At 37.6% G+C, this 21,682-nt stretch overlaps 1 protein-coding gene across 2 annotated transcripts in view; it reads right to left on the bottom strand.

The window, feature by feature from the left end:
• Positions 1 to 10,157: 10,157 nt before the first annotated feature.
• The window catches only part of LOC128689667 (inactive ubiquitin carboxyl-terminal hydrolase MINDY-4B-like), a 56,408-nt gene continuing 44,883 nt past the window's right edge, over positions 10,158 to 21,682 (bottom strand). Inside the window, exons 4-11 of one of the 2 annotated variants that reach the window (XM_053778026.2) lie at positions 18,815 to 18,903; positions 16,491 to 16,714; positions 15,065 to 15,230; positions 14,762 to 14,827; positions 13,684 to 13,754; positions 12,778 to 12,925; positions 11,308 to 12,484; positions 10,158 to 10,988 (exon numbers count right to left, since the gene is read on the bottom strand). In XM_053778026.2, coding sequence (XP_053634001.1) covers positions 12,098 to 12,484; positions 12,778 to 12,925; positions 13,684 to 13,754; positions 14,762 to 14,827; positions 15,065 to 15,230; positions 16,491 to 16,714; positions 18,815 to 18,903 — 1,151 coding nt within the window. In that variant the 3' untranslated portion in view covers positions 10,158 to 10,988; positions 11,308 to 12,097. Of the gene's footprint in view, positions 10,989 to 11,307; positions 12,926 to 13,683; positions 13,755 to 14,761; positions 14,828 to 15,064; positions 15,231 to 16,490; positions 16,715 to 18,814; positions 18,904 to 21,682 lie in introns of those variants that run through there. The other variant, XM_070087496.1, reaches the window with a different exon arrangement.

Genomic DNA, 21,682 nt, shown 5'->3' with positions numbered 1-21,682 from the left:
TCGGCATATATATATATATATATATATATATATATATATATATATATATATATATATATATATATATATATATATATATATATCTATATATATATAATGTTGCTTTCCCTAGGTTTCTCCATTGACTTGGAAAAGCCCGTTGTACTTGGGAAACGTCCTTTAATCAAATTTTTTCAACAGCACTTTGAGTCTTTTTCATTTACTTCCAGTATTTACAAAGAACTGTCATATGCCCTTTATCTGTAAAAATTGCATCCTCTTAGTTACTGATTGACCTTTGTGTGTATAAGCTCTCAGTTTACTTTACGGTTGACCTTCAGGAATAAGCACTAACTTCAACCTCAAGTGTATCGCCTCTTAACGCGCCTTTCTTTGGTACTTGCAATATTTTTTTCTCGAAAAGACATTATGATTAATAGTTAATGTTATTTCCATTTTTTTTCAAAATCTTTTAACTGTGGCTGCGGATTACTAAATTCTAAGTCATCTGGTTCCTCTCCTCGTTGACTCCACAACTAGGCTTCTACGTTTGTAGCCTCATTTGTAAGCCTTAGCGGCAGTTGGCTACTCTTCCAATTTCTCTTTTCTACTAGGAAGTATCTCATGTAGCTCCTCAAATGGGTCCTGCTTTAGCCATCTTTCCTTCACCTCCCATTTTTTTGGACATCCTTGCGTCCTCTGTCGAGTCAAATGTTCCTTCCCTTATCATCTGCTGAGTGCCAACCCATCACGCCTGCTGGCTGCTTTTTAGTGGTCAGTACTACAACCCCCGTTTGATACATTATTCTCATTACTCTAGAATGCACATTCGAACCTACGTTATGAACAGATCTAGACTCCTACGTTATGAGCGGAGCTATAAGCAGTCTTAGGATTTTATGCTATGATTATTGCTTCAAGAACGCTCTTAAGTATAGATTTGGAATCTAAAAATAGTGTGTGTTTCTTTTTGCTACAAATTAAGTAGGCAGAATATATGGTGTAAAATGGAAAGTAAAATGTAAAGGAGGATTGTAGAATCGTGTAAAGTTTTGTGTGATTGATGAAAAAGTTAAATGCTATTTGAGCAATTACACGTAGTCTTAAATAGGAAAAGGCTGCACAGCAGTAAGCTTCAGTGGGATAGCTTATTTAAGCTTAATTACATTAGAAGTAATGAAAACGTTTTATGATAAACTTGCGTATCCCCTCAATCATCAGTCCTGCACAAGTACGAAAGGAATTATTCTTGTTCCCAGATTCATTGATTTTGAAATATATCTAGAAATTGACACTAACAGCTTGCTGTCGCATTAGACAGGAAAAGTTTTGTCACTGAATGTTGAAGTTTTTTTTTTTTGTCTTTTGTCGATGATCCCCAATTCTCTTCTCTGTCTCTACCCTGGACATACAAGTTTTGGTATATCTCTCTCTCTGGACAGCCACCATACGATTCTCTGGTGAATTAATCATAAAAGATGGCGTTATGAGGCCGGTTATCACAGCTAAGACGTAAGGAACAGAATTATATTCGAGAGGTGAAAACCCCGTAAGTCACACAAAACCTGTCTAAATTAAGATAATCCAGTTTGAATCAAGGGTGAAAGTATCTAATATTATCCTTGGGTCGTGAGCCCTTGTATACTTGATATACAAAGGCGAAATTCCCTTTTTCTTGTATTTTTGGATTTTTTGTTTTTTTAGAAAATTCAGGCTGTTAATGCCGTAGACAGATATTCCCTAACTCTTTCTGTTACAATGATTTATGCAAGAGGTAAAAAGTCACTGTATTTGACTACTAAACATTTTTTTTTTAATATTCCCAATTGAAATCGTAAGACAATTTCATGAATAATGTAATTAATTTTGTTAAATTTTTGGACTGGAGAAGTGAAGGTTATGATTTTTAACATACATTTCTATGTGGTTACGAGCATTTTTATAACGATCATAACATTTAACCACTAATGAGAATTTTGAAAAATTGAATAATTTAGGTAGAAAACCCCAAACGGAAACACTACAAATAGAACGAAACGAAATAATATATAGTTATTTCTAGTTAAGATATAAAATTTAGTACCGAGTAACAATAGAAGTATACTCACAATGTCGAGAACTGAAATCAACACATTTAAAGAGCACCGATAAAACTTATGATTTCAGAAACTAATGAAGAAATACTTTAATGAATAAATTAATGAGGGAGTAATGTTATGTAAATTCCTTAATAATATAAGCCAAACACAGTCTTTAATATTACGCAGACAAACAATTAAAAAAAAAAAATCTAAAAAATGTATTACTATTGCTTATCAGGTTTCCTATGCATTTTTCACTAGTAAACTATGGCAAATTATATTTTAGGGTAACTTTGGGAAATGGCTGAACAAATAAGTGGGTTGGAATGGTTAATTTTGAAAAGAACTTGCCTTGTATGGGCCAGCAGACCTGCTGCAGTGTTCCTCCATTCTTATGTTCTTAAAGAGATTACTTGATTATTCTTAGGTTTTTAACTCTAATTACTAGTTCTGTTTATATAAAGGTTTTCCTATGCATTTCTTAAGTGATCACCTATGGCAGGCAATTAACAGTGAAGGGTTAAACTGATTTTTCATTGTTATTAAGCTCAATGTTTCAGGTTCCGTATATATATATAGACGACAGAAATCTAAGGTCAAGCGAACTAGAACATTTATTAAAAAATTTAAGGTCACTGGAATTTAATGGGTGATGTAAGGCAAACAAATGTTACCCAATTTCAGAGTGAGATGGATGGGACACAGGAAGACCAGTTCAGTGAGACACATCTCACAAAAAAAAAAAAAATAGAAAAGAAATTTGAGGATAAAGTTCAAAAACTAATGCTGAAAGTTTTTTCTAATGGTGAAACTAGCTTGTGCATAGTAAGAAAGTCCAAAATACTTCATGTCTCTCAGTACTGTACATAATCCAAATATTTCCTTATGGACTCAATGACATGAAAGCGGTAACCATTATTTTCAGAGAAATTAGTTATTTTATTTAATTCCAAATAAAAATTAGTATTAATATCTAACACACACACACACACACACACCACAACACACACACATACATACACACACACACACACACACACACACACACACACACACACACACACACACACACACACACACACACACACACACACACACACACACACATATATTAAGGGGGACATGATAACGACATACAAAATACTGAGAGGAATTGACAAGGTGGACAAAGACAGGATGTTCCAGAGATTGGACACAGTAACAAGGGGACACAGTTGGAAGTTGAAGACACAGATGAATCACAGGGATGTTAGGATGTATTTTTTTCAGCCACAGAGTAGTCAGGAAGTGGAATAGTTTGGGAAGCGATGTAGTGGAGGCAGGATCCATACATAGCTTTAAGCAGAGGTATGATAAAGCTCACGGTTCAGGGAGAGTGACCTAGTGGCGACCAGTGAAGAGGCGGGGGGCCAGGAGCTTGGACTCGACCCCTGCAACCTCAACTAGGTGAGTACACACACACACACACACACACACACACACACACACACACACACACACACACACACACACATAAACACACACACACATACACACACACACACACACACACACACACACACACACACACACACACACACACACACACACACACACACACACACACACATAATACATATACACACATATATATATATATATATATATATATATATATATATATATATATATATACGTATATATATATATATATATATATATATATATATATATATATATATATATATATATATATATATATATATATATATATATATATATATATATATATACAATAAGATCACAGTAAACAGGTGATTTTAAAATATGCAAAACAACCATTGTGAAAGAGTAGTGAAATTCCAAGCGCTTTCGTGACTACTCACGTTGTCAAGGAACTATCAACTATCATAGTTCCTTGACAATGTGAATAGTCACGAAAGCGCTTGGAATTTCACTACTCTTTCACAGTGGTTGTTTTGCATATATATATATATATATATATATATATATATATATATATATATATATATATATATATATATATATATATATATATATATATAATATATATATGTATAGTCAGATTTTAATACTCGCCCATATTGCTACTCAGTATTCTGTGGCATTTCCAGCGTTATCTTCGTTCAGTGAAGTACTGAAGTAGGGAGCTGACTTTCTAGTTAGAGACAAGCTGTACACAGCAGCACTCTGTGTTACCCAGTGAATGAGTTTGTTTTCCTCAGAGTTGAGTGTCTAGACAGAGTTACCTGGTGGTGACGGTAACAGTTTACAAGTGAATCACTTACATTGCCAGCGTAATCTGTAGCTCATGTAAAGAGATTCTACTCGCTTGAAAATGCTTTGTAGATGAAGAACTAACTTGAGAAGATGCACAAATTCTAACCAGTTACATAGACAATTAGTATTTCACTTTGTGAGACCATAGGCTTGTACGTTACGCAATCGTTAAGGAAATAGTTGGTAACTGATAAGGATTGTACATTACTCAGTCACATAGTATCACAGAGAAGTAACTAGGGAATATTTAGACGTGTAAGTCAGCAAAGTTAAAGCAAAGGGATAGGGCGGTAGAATTGTCCGCTTTATTAAGTTAACTAGTAATGGTATTGTTAAGAGCATGTGTGTATGTGTGTGTGTGTTTATACTCTAGGATGAAGAGCGCTGCACCTGACGTCATGCAACTAAATCTTGGTTGATGGGTAAGGTTGTGTTGTGTTTTTGTAGACAAATAATGTCTAATTGTAAGCTGCTGCCTCTATATCACAATTTTTAAGTAATATAAATTACTTTTACAGGAATGAAGGTTAGTAAGAGCTTAACTTGGGAAACTAAGGCCTAGTTAGAAAATATTCCTGAGAAAAAATTCATTGCCTGAATATATGAATACATATCTGAATATTTTCCACGCATTTTCCCTGCTGATCATTTGTTGTGAAACCTTCACAAACAACTCGTTAGTGTTGCTGACATAGTAAACTACTAATAAAATAAGTAGATCGAAGAATAAGATGTTAGGTTGTCATTCCATCAGACGTATTTATTCAACATGAATATAGAGGAAAGTAGGCAACTGTTTTTTGTGTGAAATGATTGTTTATTGAGGGAAGGAGAAACTGAAAAAAAAAATATTATATATAATGTGAGGTATGACTTCTTTCACTTATACAAACTTAAGATTTCCGTCCATAAGAGCATCGAGGTAGTTCACCTCTGTACTCTGCCCATCATCCTTATATGTAACATATAGCTTCATAGAAATTATTTTTAATCACATAATTATTAGGATATTGCTTCCTACATTTGTAATTAGGTATATATATATATATATATATATATATATATATATATATATATATATATATATATATATATATATGGAAAAATGTAATGGATATAATATTATTAAATATTATATAAACAAGTTTTCGTTTTTTTAACAAATCACTAAATATATTTCAGAATTTTTTTCTACAAAAGAATTTGTTCGCTAGTAGAAGTAGCGCACCAATATTCATGGAAAGCTGTAATGAAAGCAGTCTTGATGAAGCTCGTCATTGTGTATATCATCTAAGTTTTTAAACATGTTTAGGAACAATAATTTCTTAATCTAAGCAACAGATGTTAAAATTGAAGAACTTTAGAATATTTTAGTTTATTTTAGTCTACCCAAAATTTGCCTAAATTAATATATAATGATTTTGAAAGAAATGCCATCAATGAGTAACATCTGGCATGAATGGATGATTATTTTCATAGAAAGCGCTAAACCCACAGAGGCTACTCTATGCCGGAGGTAATAAGGTTTGGTCCAAGGAAGGGGAGAGTACACTAGTTCCTTGAATCAAGAGCCCTTCGCCGGTATCAAGGCATCCTTTCCCTTCTTGAGTAGTCGACATCTTCAGCTCAAGACAGGATGGTGATAGACTCACTAAAACAACCTCTACTCAAAGATGTATTCTGTAGAAAACTGACTCATGAAGTAAGGATTGTATACCTCTTCAAATTGACGCTCTTCTGTTTTCTTGAATCTATTTATCATTAACCGTCAGCTGATTCCACAATTTGACTTCCGGTGCAGCATCTTAAAACGCAACAGAGCCATAAATTTTTGCTCACAAGTTATTCTGATTTTGCAATTATTGATTCTTGCTTCAAGGTCAAGAAAACATTCACAACTTAGTCGTCTTTATTCAACATATACAGTCTAAAAATATATATACTATCTCGTAATGCGGTAAACGGTTTGTACAAAATTCACCTCTATGCGTTATCCGAGTAATAAGTCTCGTGTTTACATCCAGCAGCTGCCATTTTACTGTCTCTATTGTGGAAAACTTTTTCCGAATATCAACAACAGACATATAGAGATATTTCGGTAGCTTTTCCTCCGCTTTGAATGGCCAGAATAACATCAATTCTAGGCTTGTCTTTAAAGCGCGCGATTGGTCCTTTATCCAGCAGACATTGTTGCTCTTGAGTTGAGATCGGAGGTCCAAGATGACTTCATAACTTCTCTAAGCTTTATTGTTTACAGGAAAGCGATAAAACTATAAGGGTCAATGGATCACACAATACCAAGGAAATGGGAGGCAAACAGGCATGATCCGAGGAAAGAAAAGTTAGCTACAATGTCTTGAATAAAAATCCTTTGACCAGCATTAAGGCATCTCCAAAAAAGGGTTTTAGTGTTGTCTTGAGCGGTATGTATAACTCGCTATAGCACCTGCTCCAAATAGGATGGTAATACAATGGTAGAATATACCGATAGTATGTAAACACGGTATTTTATTATGAGGACGTATCGTCTACCAGGGACTTTATCAAATTAAAAAAAACTCCCTGGTGGGTGGAGCGTTTTCACAATACACAATAACAAGCCATAAGCAGCGCTGAGTGTGTGTCTCATTTATATCCAACTGCGATCTCAGAATGCACTCGGTGAAGTTTGGCTGCGTGCCCGTACGAGCGATGACAACCGTTCCTTGACATAAACTGAGTGGAAAGTTGGTGGACAGTCACTAGAGCGCTCCGATGGTGATAGAGACGCATTAGGCCACTGGCTCGGGGCCGCATCAATGGCTCTAACAATACGAATCCCGCTTTTGAGAGTGGGGGAAATATGCGTCTTGGCTGACTTGTGCCATGAAGTCTTGTGCTTGTATAGGGTCATTCAGTGTTCCTAGCGATTTATTGGCTGTAACGAAAATAATCTTATCCATAGTGTGAGAGCTTTCCAGTGCATTTTCTTAGTGCGATTGGGTCGTGCGTAAGTTTTGTTGTTAATCTATCCTTGGCGTTCAGCAGAAAGCAATGAAGAACTCCACCTTCCGGCGGATGGACGGTTCGTAAATTGTAGTTGCGTCGAATTATAAATGCGTTGTCAAGGTTGTGCTAAAGTCTGAGGTAGCAGAAAGTAGTGCAGCGGCATAGAGTTCAGGAGACAGGAAATTACTCGAAGGCGATTGTGGATAAATGAAGGGAACCTACAAACCCACCATGAACCACCTACCCTACCCACTTCACCAAAATGGCTCCTCCGGAATTGGCTGAGATAAGCTTAGCGAAAGCACATGATTAGACTAACACAGTAACCGTGCAATTGTCCTCCAGTCAAAAATAGTGGTGGACAAGAGGAAACACCAGCAGTCATACACCTTCGGTTACTATTTCTGGACTCTCAGTCAACCTCCTGTTATACTGCCGTCATGAGAGGCCATCGGAGGACCATCCAGCGCGTCGTGAGGTAATTCAGTTCCCATCGGAACTGTTCTATTGTCGAGAGCGACAATAGAGCAAGGTTGGTAATGAATCCTCTTCTTTCTGCCTATAAGCTGAATTTTCCAAAGGGTAATTTCCCATCCCTCAGTTTCCGTGTCAGTTATTGTTCATATTTCTTCTGCTACCTTTATCACAAAGATTCTCACTCTTGAACAACTGTACGGCTTATAAGCAGGAATAAAACTTTGCTATCTACCCGCTTCCAATAAAAGCAAACCGTAATATAAGGCAACTAGTAGCTCGCGATTTTTAGCTAGTTACTAGAGCTCAGATTCTTTTACTTTGATTCCGAGAAAACACTGTATAATATATATGAAAACTAGAAAGCTCTTCATTATGTCTGCGAGATCCTTAACTCTACACCATAAGCCACTCTATAAAATGTTTACTATTGTCAAAATCCTCAAAATAACTCTACCCTGAGAGGAATCTTAAATATTCTTCCAAAATGCCAACTATGTTAGGTGTAACAAGGCTTCAGAAGCTCTACCCTGGTCACTAAGCCTTACAAATATTTATTACAGAACAGTAAAACCCTGCTCAATATTACCCTGATAGCCGGGACTTAAAGTCTCTTCCATGATACTTAGGACTTATACTACAATAGTATTCAGGACAGAGACTTCTTCGATGTTCAAGGCTTACACATTGATCCCTGATACCCAGAGCCTTTGTACTATCCTAATGCGCAAACTCGAAATCTAATTCAGCACGTTTCCCTACATCTTTAAACGCAATGCTCTGGGCGTGCCATTGTTTATCAGGCCTTCTACGTCAAATACATTTTATTATACATATTTCTCATGTGCAGTGAGACTAACAAATGCTATCACAGCCCAAAGGATAAATAGCTACTCCCAACATTTATTGTATCTCTAATAATGCTACTACATTAGTCTTAATAGTTATGGCGTGTTTTGCATAGTAATTTGGTAGTTTCGAGAAACGTGTCATATTTTATTGAGCGTAGTGACCCAGGCTGTCACTACGTTGTTAACGGGATTAAAATATAAATACTACAATATATATATATATATATATATATATATATATATATATATATATATATATATATATATATATATATATATATATATATATATATATATATACACATGTCGTGCCGAATAGGCAGAACTTGCGATCTTGGTTTAAATAGCAACGTTCATCTTGCCATATAGGACAAACGAAAATTTGTGTATGCAATAATTTCGCCAAAATCATTCTGAACCTAACGAAAGAAATATATTTCACTGTGTTTGTTTAGTATTAAATTATTGTAAACTTATATAAAATATATTTAGTTGGGTTAGGCTAAAATAAATTGTTCTTGTTATAATAAGGTTAGGTAAGTTTTCTAAGATTCTTTTGGTGCAAAATTAAAATGTTTTACATTAGCATTAATGAAAAAATATATATTTTTAAACGTATAAGAGAAAATTTCAGAAAGGACTTAATTTTAAATAAGTTCTTGCTAATTGACCAGTTTTACAATTTTCTGTACCATATTATGTAATAAAATATTCCTATTAGTAAAAAAAAAAAAAATATAAAAAGATGGGGTGGTAGGGGAAGTGGAATATTCAAACGGCTTCAGGAAGAAATCCAAATATTTTTCCTTGAAGCCTTTTTATCCACTTCTCCGAGGCTATGGGTCCCACAATTTACACCAGAGGTTAACCCCATTATATATATAATATATATATATATATATATATATATATATATATATATATATATATATATATATATATATATATATATATATATATATATATATATATATATATGTATATGTATATGTCGTGCCGAATAAGCAGAACTTGCGAACTTGGCTTAAATGGCAACGCTCATCTTGCCATATAGGACAAGCGAAAATTTGTGTATGCAATAATTTCGCCAAAATCATTCTGAAACTAACGAAAAAAATATATTTCACTGTGTTTGTTTAGTATTAAATTACTGTACAGAAATCTGAAATATAATTAGTTGGGTTAGGCTTAAATAAATTGTTCTTGTTATAATAAGGTTAGGTCAGTTTTCTAAGATTCTTTTGGTGCAAAACTAAAATTTATTACATTAACATTAATGAAAAAATATATCTTTAAACGTATAAGAGGAAATTTTAGAAAGGACTTAATTTTAAATGAGTTCTTGCTAATTGACCAGTTTTACATATTCGGCACGACATATATATATATATATATATATATATATGTATATATATATATATATATATATATATATATATATATATATATATATATATATATATATATATATATATATATATTATATTTATATAATATTTATTTCGATATAGCTCTGGCCAGTAAAGACGAGAAGCTATACTATTACAACACTCAGGAGAACAGTTATGATCTCGTACGTCTGTATTAGTTTAAATTTCAAAACAGTGAGTGTTGTCACAGTGTTGGAGATCAGATACAGACGAGTGGTAGCTCGTAGGGACAGGATCAGATGCTACTTAGTGGTACTAATTGTATTCCTTTATGTAGAACCTCTACAATAGCACCAAGATAATTCCTTGCATGTACCAAAAGAGAGCTTTCTACTCCAGGAGAAAGCATTTTGCATGTCTCGGTAAATCTAATCGGATATGTCTACCATCAGTTAACTTTTCAAGAGATTAAGGAACTTCAACACTAGGGGTCACCATCGAAAATATAGAATAGGTATAGTGAAATAATATTACAGATTTAGAGGTATTAGGTCTTAGTGTTTTGAAATTGGTAACTACGACCAAGTCGTTAACGCAGACTTTGACACCACTGAAGTCATACTAGCACTAGGGGCAAAACAGGAATGAAGTGAAACGTAGTACAGCAGTATGACAAAATATCGCATGGGTAGGTGAGGCGTGGAAGAACTGTAAGTGGCGAACTTTGAGGCAAACGCAACGGATGTAAGTAAGCAGATAAGCGGTGGTAACGCAGTGAATAACACAGGTCGCATCTTGCCACAAAATGCATTAACAGAGGAAAAATGTAAAGATGCAGTAGAAGACAGCCATGAAGAACTGTAGACTGAAAGCAAGAGGGTCCCAGCTCACTACCACCCTGCAGCATCCAGGGACACTACAAGTAAGGCACCGTCCCGTTCCAATTGATCTGTGCCTCCTGCCACCTGGAAGACAATGCATACAGAGTTTCATTATACATCGTCTTGAGTTTTTTCTTTTAAAAATATATTTTCATTATTTTTCTTGGTAGCTAAAGAAACCAAACTTTTTAATAAATGTATCCAACGTTATGTGCGACGTCAAGACATAATATTGTTTTAATTGACGAGTGAGAGAGAATGAACGTTCTTGACTTGGGGAAAATTTGTTATGGAACCAGCTTGGTTTGCACAGCAATTAAAACATATCTACTTACTTAATATGGAATTGAATAGCTAGACTGAAATTACCAATAACAGACAAGGTATGTACCGAGACACCTACTTGGTGTGGATGAGCCTCTCGAGGGGCGGGGTGAGATGGTCTTCCCTGCTGGACCGGACCCGGGCGTCGATGGACAAGATGGTAGGAGATATTTGGCTGGAGTTGTTGGAGTAATAATAAAGGTCGAACCTATTCATGAGAGAAAACTTTATTTTACCTCCAACTAGCAGAACAACAATTTGTCTAGCATTTCAGTTTCTGACTTTATGAAATCATTAAGTTTTCAGCATTTCAAAATACTTTTTTTCGGATGTTTAGAGACTGATACAGTAGGTTTACACGCCAGGATAATTTATGATATTGATTAGTTAGTTAGTTAAAGATTAGCCGGTATTCTCCCGGCCCGGGCCTTTCCAAGTGGTGGCCCGGCCTTGGCTCCCTCTTTAGGGAGTGTCTGAGACCTAAGTCTCCCATGGGAGGAGGCACAAGTACCTCCTCATCTTTGGGACCAACTGTCCCCAGGCCTAGCCACAAGCTAGGCCTCTCTGGTCTGCCATCCCCGCCCCAAGGGGGCAAATGGGAATGACAGTCTTATGAGCTAAAGGCTCGGACTCAGGCACCTACCCTACCCTAGAAGGGTTAGGCATGGTGTCGATGTATGATATTGGAAAGAATGATTTTTTTTATTAACTTTCAAAGCACTGGAAATAAAATATGATTCAGTACTGAATGCACATTTTTTTTGTATGCTTACAAACTCGTAATCTAAAACTAATCCCAAAAGTGAAAATTATTCACAAAAACTAACACTTGGCAAAACAATAAAATTAGAAGGTTAAGATAGCTACCATTAGTTAAAAACAAACATACAAACGAAAAAAAAAATGGTGATATTATAAAAGAATCCCCTAAAATTTCCACCGAGGTCCCTACAGGTGCTCCAGTAATTATAAAAAACGATTAAAACTAAAAAGCCGAAGCCATTGTTGAAACTGACATGACGTGCTGCTTCTTTCTCTAAGATCTTTACATGCCTGTTTTCAGCGTGGTAGTCCCTAAGAAGGTCCCTGTTGGGGTTGAAGAGAATGCCATAGGCGTCGTTGCAGCACGTGACCCAGATGGGAAATGTTGGCGTCTTGAGTCTCGACCCAACCACCGCCTGCCTGTCCCCTTCTTGCTGATTATACACCAACAAACCCAGTTCTCCCCTGGCCAGAATCCCTGTCTTGGGCCTGGCCTAAAATAAAATGCAATTTAATATTTAGAAAATAAATCACTTACAACTAATCCACAAACTGAAAGCGAAAACGACGTTTCAGTCTTTATTGGACCATTATAGATACGATAATGGTCTAGAGTTGTCCAGTTCTCTTTAAATTTGTGGGTTAGTTGTAAATTAATCAAGCTACAGTAATGTTACATTTACTCTTTAATGGTGAATGTGTTATTATTTTCAATCATCGAGAGTTATGCAGAAAAGATTTTTTATAGCTATGATACAAAGTGGTTTCTTAGGATGGACATGCTGACCATTGTGTCTTCTGTGCCTTCGTAAATGATGCCATTGTGGAGGTGGTGTGTAAGTCGACCCATGATGAGCAAAGTAACCAGGCTCGGATGCATCGCCCCGTTGCCCTGGATCAAGCTCTGTTCATCTCCATTCATGTCCTCATTTAACCTAGAATGTCAGATTAGTTCCATAGAGCTTGACTTTCGATTACAAGTTGGCCATGAAGACTGCAAATTACCTCACTGATAACACCCAGAGTACTTCTATACCTGAAATAACATACACATATATGCACACTCCCTCAGTGTTTGTTAGTTTAAGGTATTTAGATGGGAGGTGGTAATTATACCTCTTCTTTCACTTGTACACTACGGAGAAAACAATACCTTAATCATTATAATAAGGAGTGAAATAAATTTTTAGACCATATACATATGTAAGCTTCTCGAGTATATACTCTATCACCTTTCAATGTGTATTATATATATATATATATATATATATATATATATATATATATATATATATATATATATAATACACATTGAAAGGTGATAGAGTATATACTCGAGAAGCTTACATATGTATATGGTCTAAAAATTTATAACACTGTCTCTACGTCCACAGCAGGACTCGAACCTGCTAACTCTGTATCACAGTACACAGTACTTTACCACTGAGCTAGACCCAAGATATGTATGGACTCTTAGCCGAAGCTAAGCGCCCATAGTCCTGCTGTGGACGTAGAGACAATGATAAGATTTCATATACGGTTGGATTTGGCCATAATGTAATCAAAGTTGTTGTATTCCACAGATTACGGATCTCAATTCTATAGAACTTCTTTAGGAGCACGACTACAACGAAGAAAGTCGACATTTCATGTGAAGAGGTTGTCATCTATTAACCTTTGACTGTGATCTTACCTGTGGAAGGTGCGAGAGAGAATGAGGCTGTAGAGGAAGAGTATCAACCCATTGCCGTTCTCGTTCACCAACTGTGGAGAAATCACTTTGATTAAACCCTACTAATTGAGTACAAACTAGAGCGCGCGAGTATACAAAAACCACCATACAGGTACCAAATATACTCCAGTAAAAACTTCCACTATGTTATTTTTTCCCTCAATGCTTGCAGTGAGGAAGATGTTTTAACATGAAGAATGAAAGTCACAATTCCGTAACTGGAAAAAATCACAACCCACAAATTGGTCACGAGATAAAATTACGTTTCGGTCTGTCCTGGATCATTGTCTAGTCGTCGCCGGTATAATCGCCCGGCCCGGGCCTTTTCCAAGAGGTGGCCCGGCCTTGGCTCCCTGTCGAGGGAGTGTCTCAGACCAAAGTCTGCCATGGGAGGCGGTACAAGTACCTCCTCATCTTCTGGGACCAGCTGTCCCCAGGCCTAGCTCCATTCCCAGCCCCCATGGGGCTAGAAGGGAGAAGCTAGGCACCTTGGGCTGCCACAAATCCCGCCCACACTGGGCTCGAAGGGTGTGGCAGCTGCAGAGCAGCAGACGATGTGAGGAGGTGCAAAGGCAGCAAGCACTACAAGATCCTTTTAGAGCCACACCCCAGCTTCGGGCATGAAGCCCGAGCGCTGGGGAAGCTCGAGAATGCCTCTTGCTGTGTATGTTGCTGTTGCTACTACTACACTTGTCGTTACACTCCTTCCACAGTGTGTTGTAATGCATTCTCATCCACAGTGTTGAATTGTGTTCTCATCCACAGCGTTGTATTGTGTTCTCATCTACAGTGTGTTGTAATGTATTCTCATCCAGTGTTCTAATGTATTTTAATCCGCAGTGTTGTATTGTATTGTCAGTCACAGCGTTGTACTGTGTTCTCATCCACAGTGTGTTGTAATGTATTCTCATCCACAGTGTTGTAATGTTTGGATACTACAGCGCATGCACCGTACCATTTAATTATTATCACTGTATTAATTCACCAATTTCAGTATGAAATTCACCAACTAAGTTACTTGGTTTAGCTACATTCTTACCTCGTAAAGATATTTTCTAATATTAAACTTCAGTTCTTCATATTTATCGAAGTCGAAGGTTACTATCTGAAAGAAAATACTGTTTTTATATATCAGAAAAAGAATAAAGCAAGAATAATTATAATCACTGTTTACATTTGTATACCATGTTAGCGAAGAGTGCTTGAGATAGGACCAGATATAAATTTCAGTATGAAACGACTGGGTTATGCGAATTAAATAAAGAACCGGAATATAGATCAACAAGAGCAAATAGCGTTGAAATTATACATGATTGGATTGTCTAAGTGGTACAAGTCGCACCTTCTCAGTACACCCGTCCTCCATAAACGATGGGTGGTTACTGACGAAGATTTCTTCTTGAGTGAGGCAGAGAACTGCATGTTTCCGTTCCCCGGCCTTCCACAGGATGTCACTGAGGGCTCCCACCAGTGAATCGATCTGTGCCTTCCTTGTCGTCCGCAAAAGCCTGCATAAGACAAGGCCTCTTCAGTATGTATTACATTAGGATTTCCTGTATAACCATGTTTGATGTTCTCGTAATTCTGTACATCATGTAATATTGCACTAATTTTAATTACTGAATGAACAATTTTTTTTATTCAGCAAACCAATAAACTAATCAATCTATTAACCTTCTCTCTAATTTAATCTATTGTAATTTGGAGTGCTGCATAACCCACACGGATTTAAAGCATATAATTATTATTATTATTATTATTATTATTATTATTATTATTATTATTATTATTATTATTATTATTATTATTATTATTATTATTATTATTATAGTTTGGCATTCTGAGATCAAAACTCTTTACATAATATAAATCATAATTATAGTCTTTGTTTTACGTCATCTGTCATAATTTACTCTTCAAAACAATGGTTTCCCACTAAGCTTTTTTTTCTGCGTCCTAGTTAAGAATTCTCATCATAACTACGCTACAAATTTTCCCCCTAAGGTGTTATCGGTTATCTGTTTGTAAATGAGCAAAACAGTATCAAGGGGGCAGGAGATATGTTCCCGCTACAAAATTACACTAAAAACATAAATTACTGGCATTTGTTTACCCCAAACAATAGTTCCTGTACATCTTCCCCGTGCTACCTATGGTGTGGCGAAGAGGTGGTAAACCCGGACTATCAAATAAACAACAGTATAATCATTCGTGATCAACAGTTTTAAAGGATTCTTCAGAGGTATATCTTACATAGAGGTACAGAATTCAGTCTGTGTGATTTATGTAATGTAGAGAATAATGAGATTTATGAGTCAAAGAAATCTGTGATGTGATGAGCTTTAATATTTAAGAAGAGAGACATGACAGAGGCAGGAACGTGAAGAACATTATTCTTGAATTTGAAGATGCGTCACAGACTCGGTTATATTGGCCTGTGGGAGTTTCCTGTACAAGCAAAACCTGACCTCACCCTGACAAGGCAAGCTACAGACGTATGCACAAATCTTACTTTAGTATTCAATCGAACAATTTATTTAGGGGTTTTCTACATCTCATGGTTTGTGAGAACTGAAATACTTTTTAGCCATTCGTCTAGGGATTTTTTCCTCTGCTTATGGTCGGTGAGAGTTGAAGAGATGTTTCATCAACCTACCTGGTAGCACCCTCCACTTTCCTGGAGTGTGAAAGGTGAATACTAGGTTACTTGTGGACGTTTAGCAATTTTCTTATTTTGAGTGAGTAGAAGAGGAGTTTCAAGGACTCACCTGAGAACGTCTCCCACCGCTCCTGCTTTGTAAGAGCTGAAGAGAAGGTGTTTGAGCACGTATGCCTGGATGCAGATTATTAGGCCCTTGGTGCTGGAGTTGGGAGCCTTGAGGCCGTAGGCTAGGGCGGTTTCCGCGTCGTGAAAGGAAAATGGCTGACCCAGCCACTCATTCAGCGAGAAAGTTATCAAGTCAGCAGACCCGAAAATCTTTGTCCGCAGTTCCTGTTGGAAAGGATTCGTATGACTAAGTTCCTACGGTTTCCAGACGTTCATAGTTACTGAAATTGCTCAATAGAACATTGCTTCACCTACAGTGCATGAGATGCAACTACACAAGGGAGGTGCATATAGTTAATGAACCGCAGCTAGAGGCATCGGAAACGCTTCAACTACATTTAAACGATAAATAAAGCACTCACTACACACACTAATACCTACCTCTACACGGAGGCCCTACTACAAAAGACAGAGCACACTGAAACCGCAGAACAAGAACCAGATATATTCTAAAACGTTAAGAAATTGACGTGTCTTGACATGCTGTCTGTTCGCTACTTTACAAGCTTTCAACTCCTACAGTAAATTCGTCAGTTTATTACGAACTCTACTGTGTGGGCGAAACGTCGTCAGTAAAGGTTCAGAAAAACTGTATTCGTATGTGTCTACCATCATGTAAGCATCTCTTACCATAACCTACTCAGGAATACATATGCATCAGTTAAGCACATCTACAATAACTAGAATGCGCCTACATCAATTTACAAATATATTTACAACACTCAGAATGCACCTGCAACATTTAGAGTGCGACTACAACCAATAACCATCCATCAACAACTAGATTACATCTACAGCTACAGGGCAATTACATCAAATACCATCAACAAACACCACCTGCACCAAACACCACCTGCACCAAACACCACCTGCGCCAAACACCACCTGCACCAAACACCACCTGCACCAAACACCACCTGCACCAAATACCACCTGCACCAAACACCACCTGCACCAAACACCACCTGCACCAAACACCACCTGCGCCAAACACCACCTGCACCAAACACCACCTGCACCAAACACCATCTGCACCAAATACCACCTGCTCCAAACACCACCTGCACCAAATACCACCTGCACCAAACACCACCTGCACCAAACACCACCTGCACCAAACACCGCCTGCACCAAACACCACCTGCACCAAACACCACCTGCACCAAACACCACCTGCACCAAACACCACCTGCACCAAACACCACCTGCACCAAACACCACCTGCACCAAACACCACCTGCACCAAACACCACCTGCACCAAACACCACCTGCACCTAACACCACCTGCAACAAACACCACCTGCACTAAACGCCATCTGCACAAAACACCACCTGCAACAAACACCACCTGCAACAAACACCAACTGCACCAAACACCACCTGCAACAAACACCACCTGCACCAAACACCATCTGTACCAAACACCACCTGCAGGAAACACCACCTACAACAAACACCTCCTGAACAGATTCTAAGCAGTCAACTATAGAAGTTAGGCAAGGAAAGGTGTAAGGGCTGGCCGTCCCCAGACTACACTGAAGACAATCACTGGGGTGGCCCCCCCGGACAACGCTGATGATTATCACTGGGGTGGCCTCCCCCTAGACAGCACTGAGGACTATCGCTGGGGTGGCCGCCACCTAAACAACACTGAAGACTATCACTGGGGTGGCTGCCCCCCAGACAACACTGAAGACTATCACTGGGGTGGCCGCCCCCAGACAACACTGAAGACTATCACTGGGGTGGCCGCCCCTAGACAGCACTGACGACTATCACTGGGGTGGCCGTCCCCCAGACAACACTGAGGACTATCATAGGGGTTGACGCCCCCTAGACAAAAGTTAGAGTAGTCGGTGAGTTGAAGTAGAAGTGATGAAGCAGGAAGCTTAAGAGACAGCAGTGATAGTAACAAGGACCTCAGTATAAGTAAGAGAAATGAAAATAATCAAGAATAGTAATAAATACAACAGAAGCAGCAGGATGAAATCTACAAAAGAATCAGCAAGTGGAAGATGCGGCAACAGGAGCAGCAGTAACAGTAACAGGAAGAACAGCAGCATAATGCCAAGAACAGAAGCAGAAGCAATAGCAGCAGCATATACAAAATAAGAGGAAAACAACAGCAGCGGAAACAGCAATAACTGCAGCATAATGCCAAGAACAGAAGAAGAAGCAATAGAGGCAGCATATATAAAATCGGAGGAAAACAGCATTAGGAGCAACATCAGCAGCAGTAGTGGAAAACGTGAAGAGAAACTTACAATGGCTGTGTCAGGGGTGATAGGCTCCCCGCCTACCACTGACACTTGTTTGATAACAGTCTTCCGGCTGCTGGGGTACAGCACGTGCTCTGTGAGGGTAGTGGAGTTAGCTCATTACGGGCAAGGAGAAACAGATCATACAGATTAGGACAGTCAGATCATTACCGGTTAGGAGAGTCGTTTTATTAACTGCTACAGTAGACTACGATTAGTCACGGCAGGGTTGATAATATAAAATCGTAAGATATTATAAGTGGGCATGAAATGCACAGTCAAGAGGGAGGTAATGTGGTTTAACGTAGAGAAGCATAAGAAGAACACACAGAGGCAGGGCAGTGTAATATAGTATAGATCAGAACTGGGTAAAGAGATGGCACAGGTCAAGTTATTGATTGTGGGTCAAGTCAGGGGAGGAAGGGGAAACACGGGGTGTAACACTTCCTCAACTTAGTAAGTGATCTAGGTAACTTTCAGTTAAAATTTGAAGCAAGGTACTACTCGCTCACAGTTAAGTGGCCTCTATCTTTTAACATACTGTAAATCTTTAAACAACGAAGCATCACAGGAGAGAATTCCCTTACACACACACATTAACACGAACTTCTCAACTGAAGCGGTCAAGGTTGCAGCAATAACAGTGATAGCATTTGAAACAACAGAGAAAGAGAAATAAGTGGTGAAAGGAGAATGAAGAAAAGAAGTGGAGAGGGAGAATAGGAAAAGGAAGAAAATAAAGAAAATTAATGGAAGATTACTGAAATTTAAAGATCTTCTATTTCCTGTGCATGTGAATCCTCTTTCCTGGTGCTGTGTACTGAAAAATAAATAACATACGTCATATACAGTGTAGTGAAGAATAATTTGAGGAACCTGAAGTTACCTGATGACCAAACGTACTGTCTAGCTGTGGTTATTCAAAGGGAATGTATGAGTGTTGTGTGTACTCACCTAGTTGTTGTTGCAGGGGTCGATTCACAGGTCCTGGTCCCGCCTCTACACTGGTCACTACTAGGTGTGTGTATGTGTGTGTTGTGCGCGCTTTTGTTTTCGTGCTTATTCTATGTGTGTTTATACATTCTTGTGTACAGGAGCTCTGATGTCCACTAACAATAATAATAAAAAAAAGAGAAAAAATCCGGTTGGTCTCCCTCCATAACGACATAAAACAAGACAAAATAATTACGAATAAAATACAAGCAACAACAGAAAATAATCGAGAAAGAGAATTAACACCTTAATTGTTATTGCCTTGCAAATATTACACGGCTGGTGCAATTGCAAAACATGTTGACTTAAGTCGCGGAATGCAAACGTAATCTTGCAATCAACAACAATGGGACCATGTTTACATAGCTACGATGTCTGATTGAGCAGACGAACTGACCTCAGACTCTGCTCCTCTCACGTAATTAGGAGAGAGGTAAAATAGTCCTTGTGTTCCTGTGTGTTGAGGTTCATTTCAGTTCGGATATTACTTTTTGTTTGTTAAGAGGGAACTGCGACAGTCTGTGGAAAGTTTAGGAGATTAATTAGGAGGTAGGAGGAGCTGGAGACGGCGAGAGAAGTAGGGACGGAGGATCAGGAGGTGCAGCAGCAGCAAAAGCAAAACGAGAGATAAAAAAAAAAGGGAATATGGAAAAAAATTGAAGAAGAAATTAGGGGTTAAAGGCGAGAGACGGGGAGAATAAGAAACGTACACGAGAAAGAACTGAAAAAGGAGAGAAAATGAAAGAAAAAAAGCCTACAACGGACAAGCATTCATCAATGAAGGAAAATCACAAAATAAAATAATGTAAAGGAAAATGAAGGCAAAATGCAAGAATGAAACAAAAACGAATAGGAAGGGAGAGTGAAGAAAGAATAAGAGAGAAATAAAAGAGAGAGAGAGAGATTAGGAAAAGGGTGATAAGGAGCACGATAAGGCTAGCCTTCCAGGCTCTTTCCTGTTCTCAGAACAAGGAAAGGTCTCATTATTTACAGTGATGAGTGCGTGTGTAGCGACACAATCTTCCAGAAACAGCCTCAAATGCTCAAGCTACATCCTTGAATGTTTACCTGAAATTCTTCATAGTTTTCACATTTCACCGCTAAAATATCAATTAATCTCGAGGAACTTGACTTCTATGGTCGAGCATTTTTATTGACAGAGGCGCTTATTAATAATCGTAATCTTGTACATTATTACTTCTGAAAATAAATACGTGGTTATTATTATCATTGCTTCTATTTAGAATTAATAAATGCAGTTGCTATCGTTCCTACTACAACAATGTTAAATAAAATGCAAATAAAGTCCACTAACTATAGAAGCAATATTAGTTAGTTAAGGTTCGATCGCATGAAGATAATTAATAGAACCATCACTGGTGCAGTAAATAAATATAATCTGAATATTGTAATAGAGATGGAAAACAATTTCCAACTAATAAAACGAACGAGATATTATTTACATGATTGCTCATTTTTGCTTTAGAGAAGTAAAGCGATTTGTTTATTCACAATTTGAAAAATACACAGTTTCTGTATGCTACCGCTTTGACGAAGTTATTATATTACAGATATCATAATCACAAATCAGGTAGAATCTATTAGAAGTAATTTATCAGCATTCCACAAATCATATCTATAATTCATCTCAAGCCAAAGATTCAAGTCACGGTAATTCAGACGAAGTGGGAAATATTCCAAGTATTTATTCGATAAGTGAACCAGGGTTCTGCTTCAGGGATAAGTGAACCAGGGTTCTGCTTCAGGGATAAGTGAACCAGGGTTCTGCTTCAGGGATAAGTGAACCAGGGTTCTGCTTCAGGGATAAGTGAACCAGGGTTCTGCTTCAGGGATAAGTGAACCAGGATTCTGCTTCAGGGA

The sequence above is a fragment of the Cherax quadricarinatus genome, chromosome 22 (genome assembly GCF_038502225.1).
Source record: "Cherax quadricarinatus isolate ZL_2023a chromosome 22, ASM3850222v1, whole genome shotgun sequence".
Taxonomy (NCBI): domain Eukaryota; kingdom Metazoa; phylum Arthropoda; class Malacostraca; order Decapoda; family Parastacidae; genus Cherax; species Cherax quadricarinatus.
The sequence above is the reverse complement of the archived record's forward strand: the minus strand, read 5'-3'. Positions and strand labels throughout refer to the sequence as shown.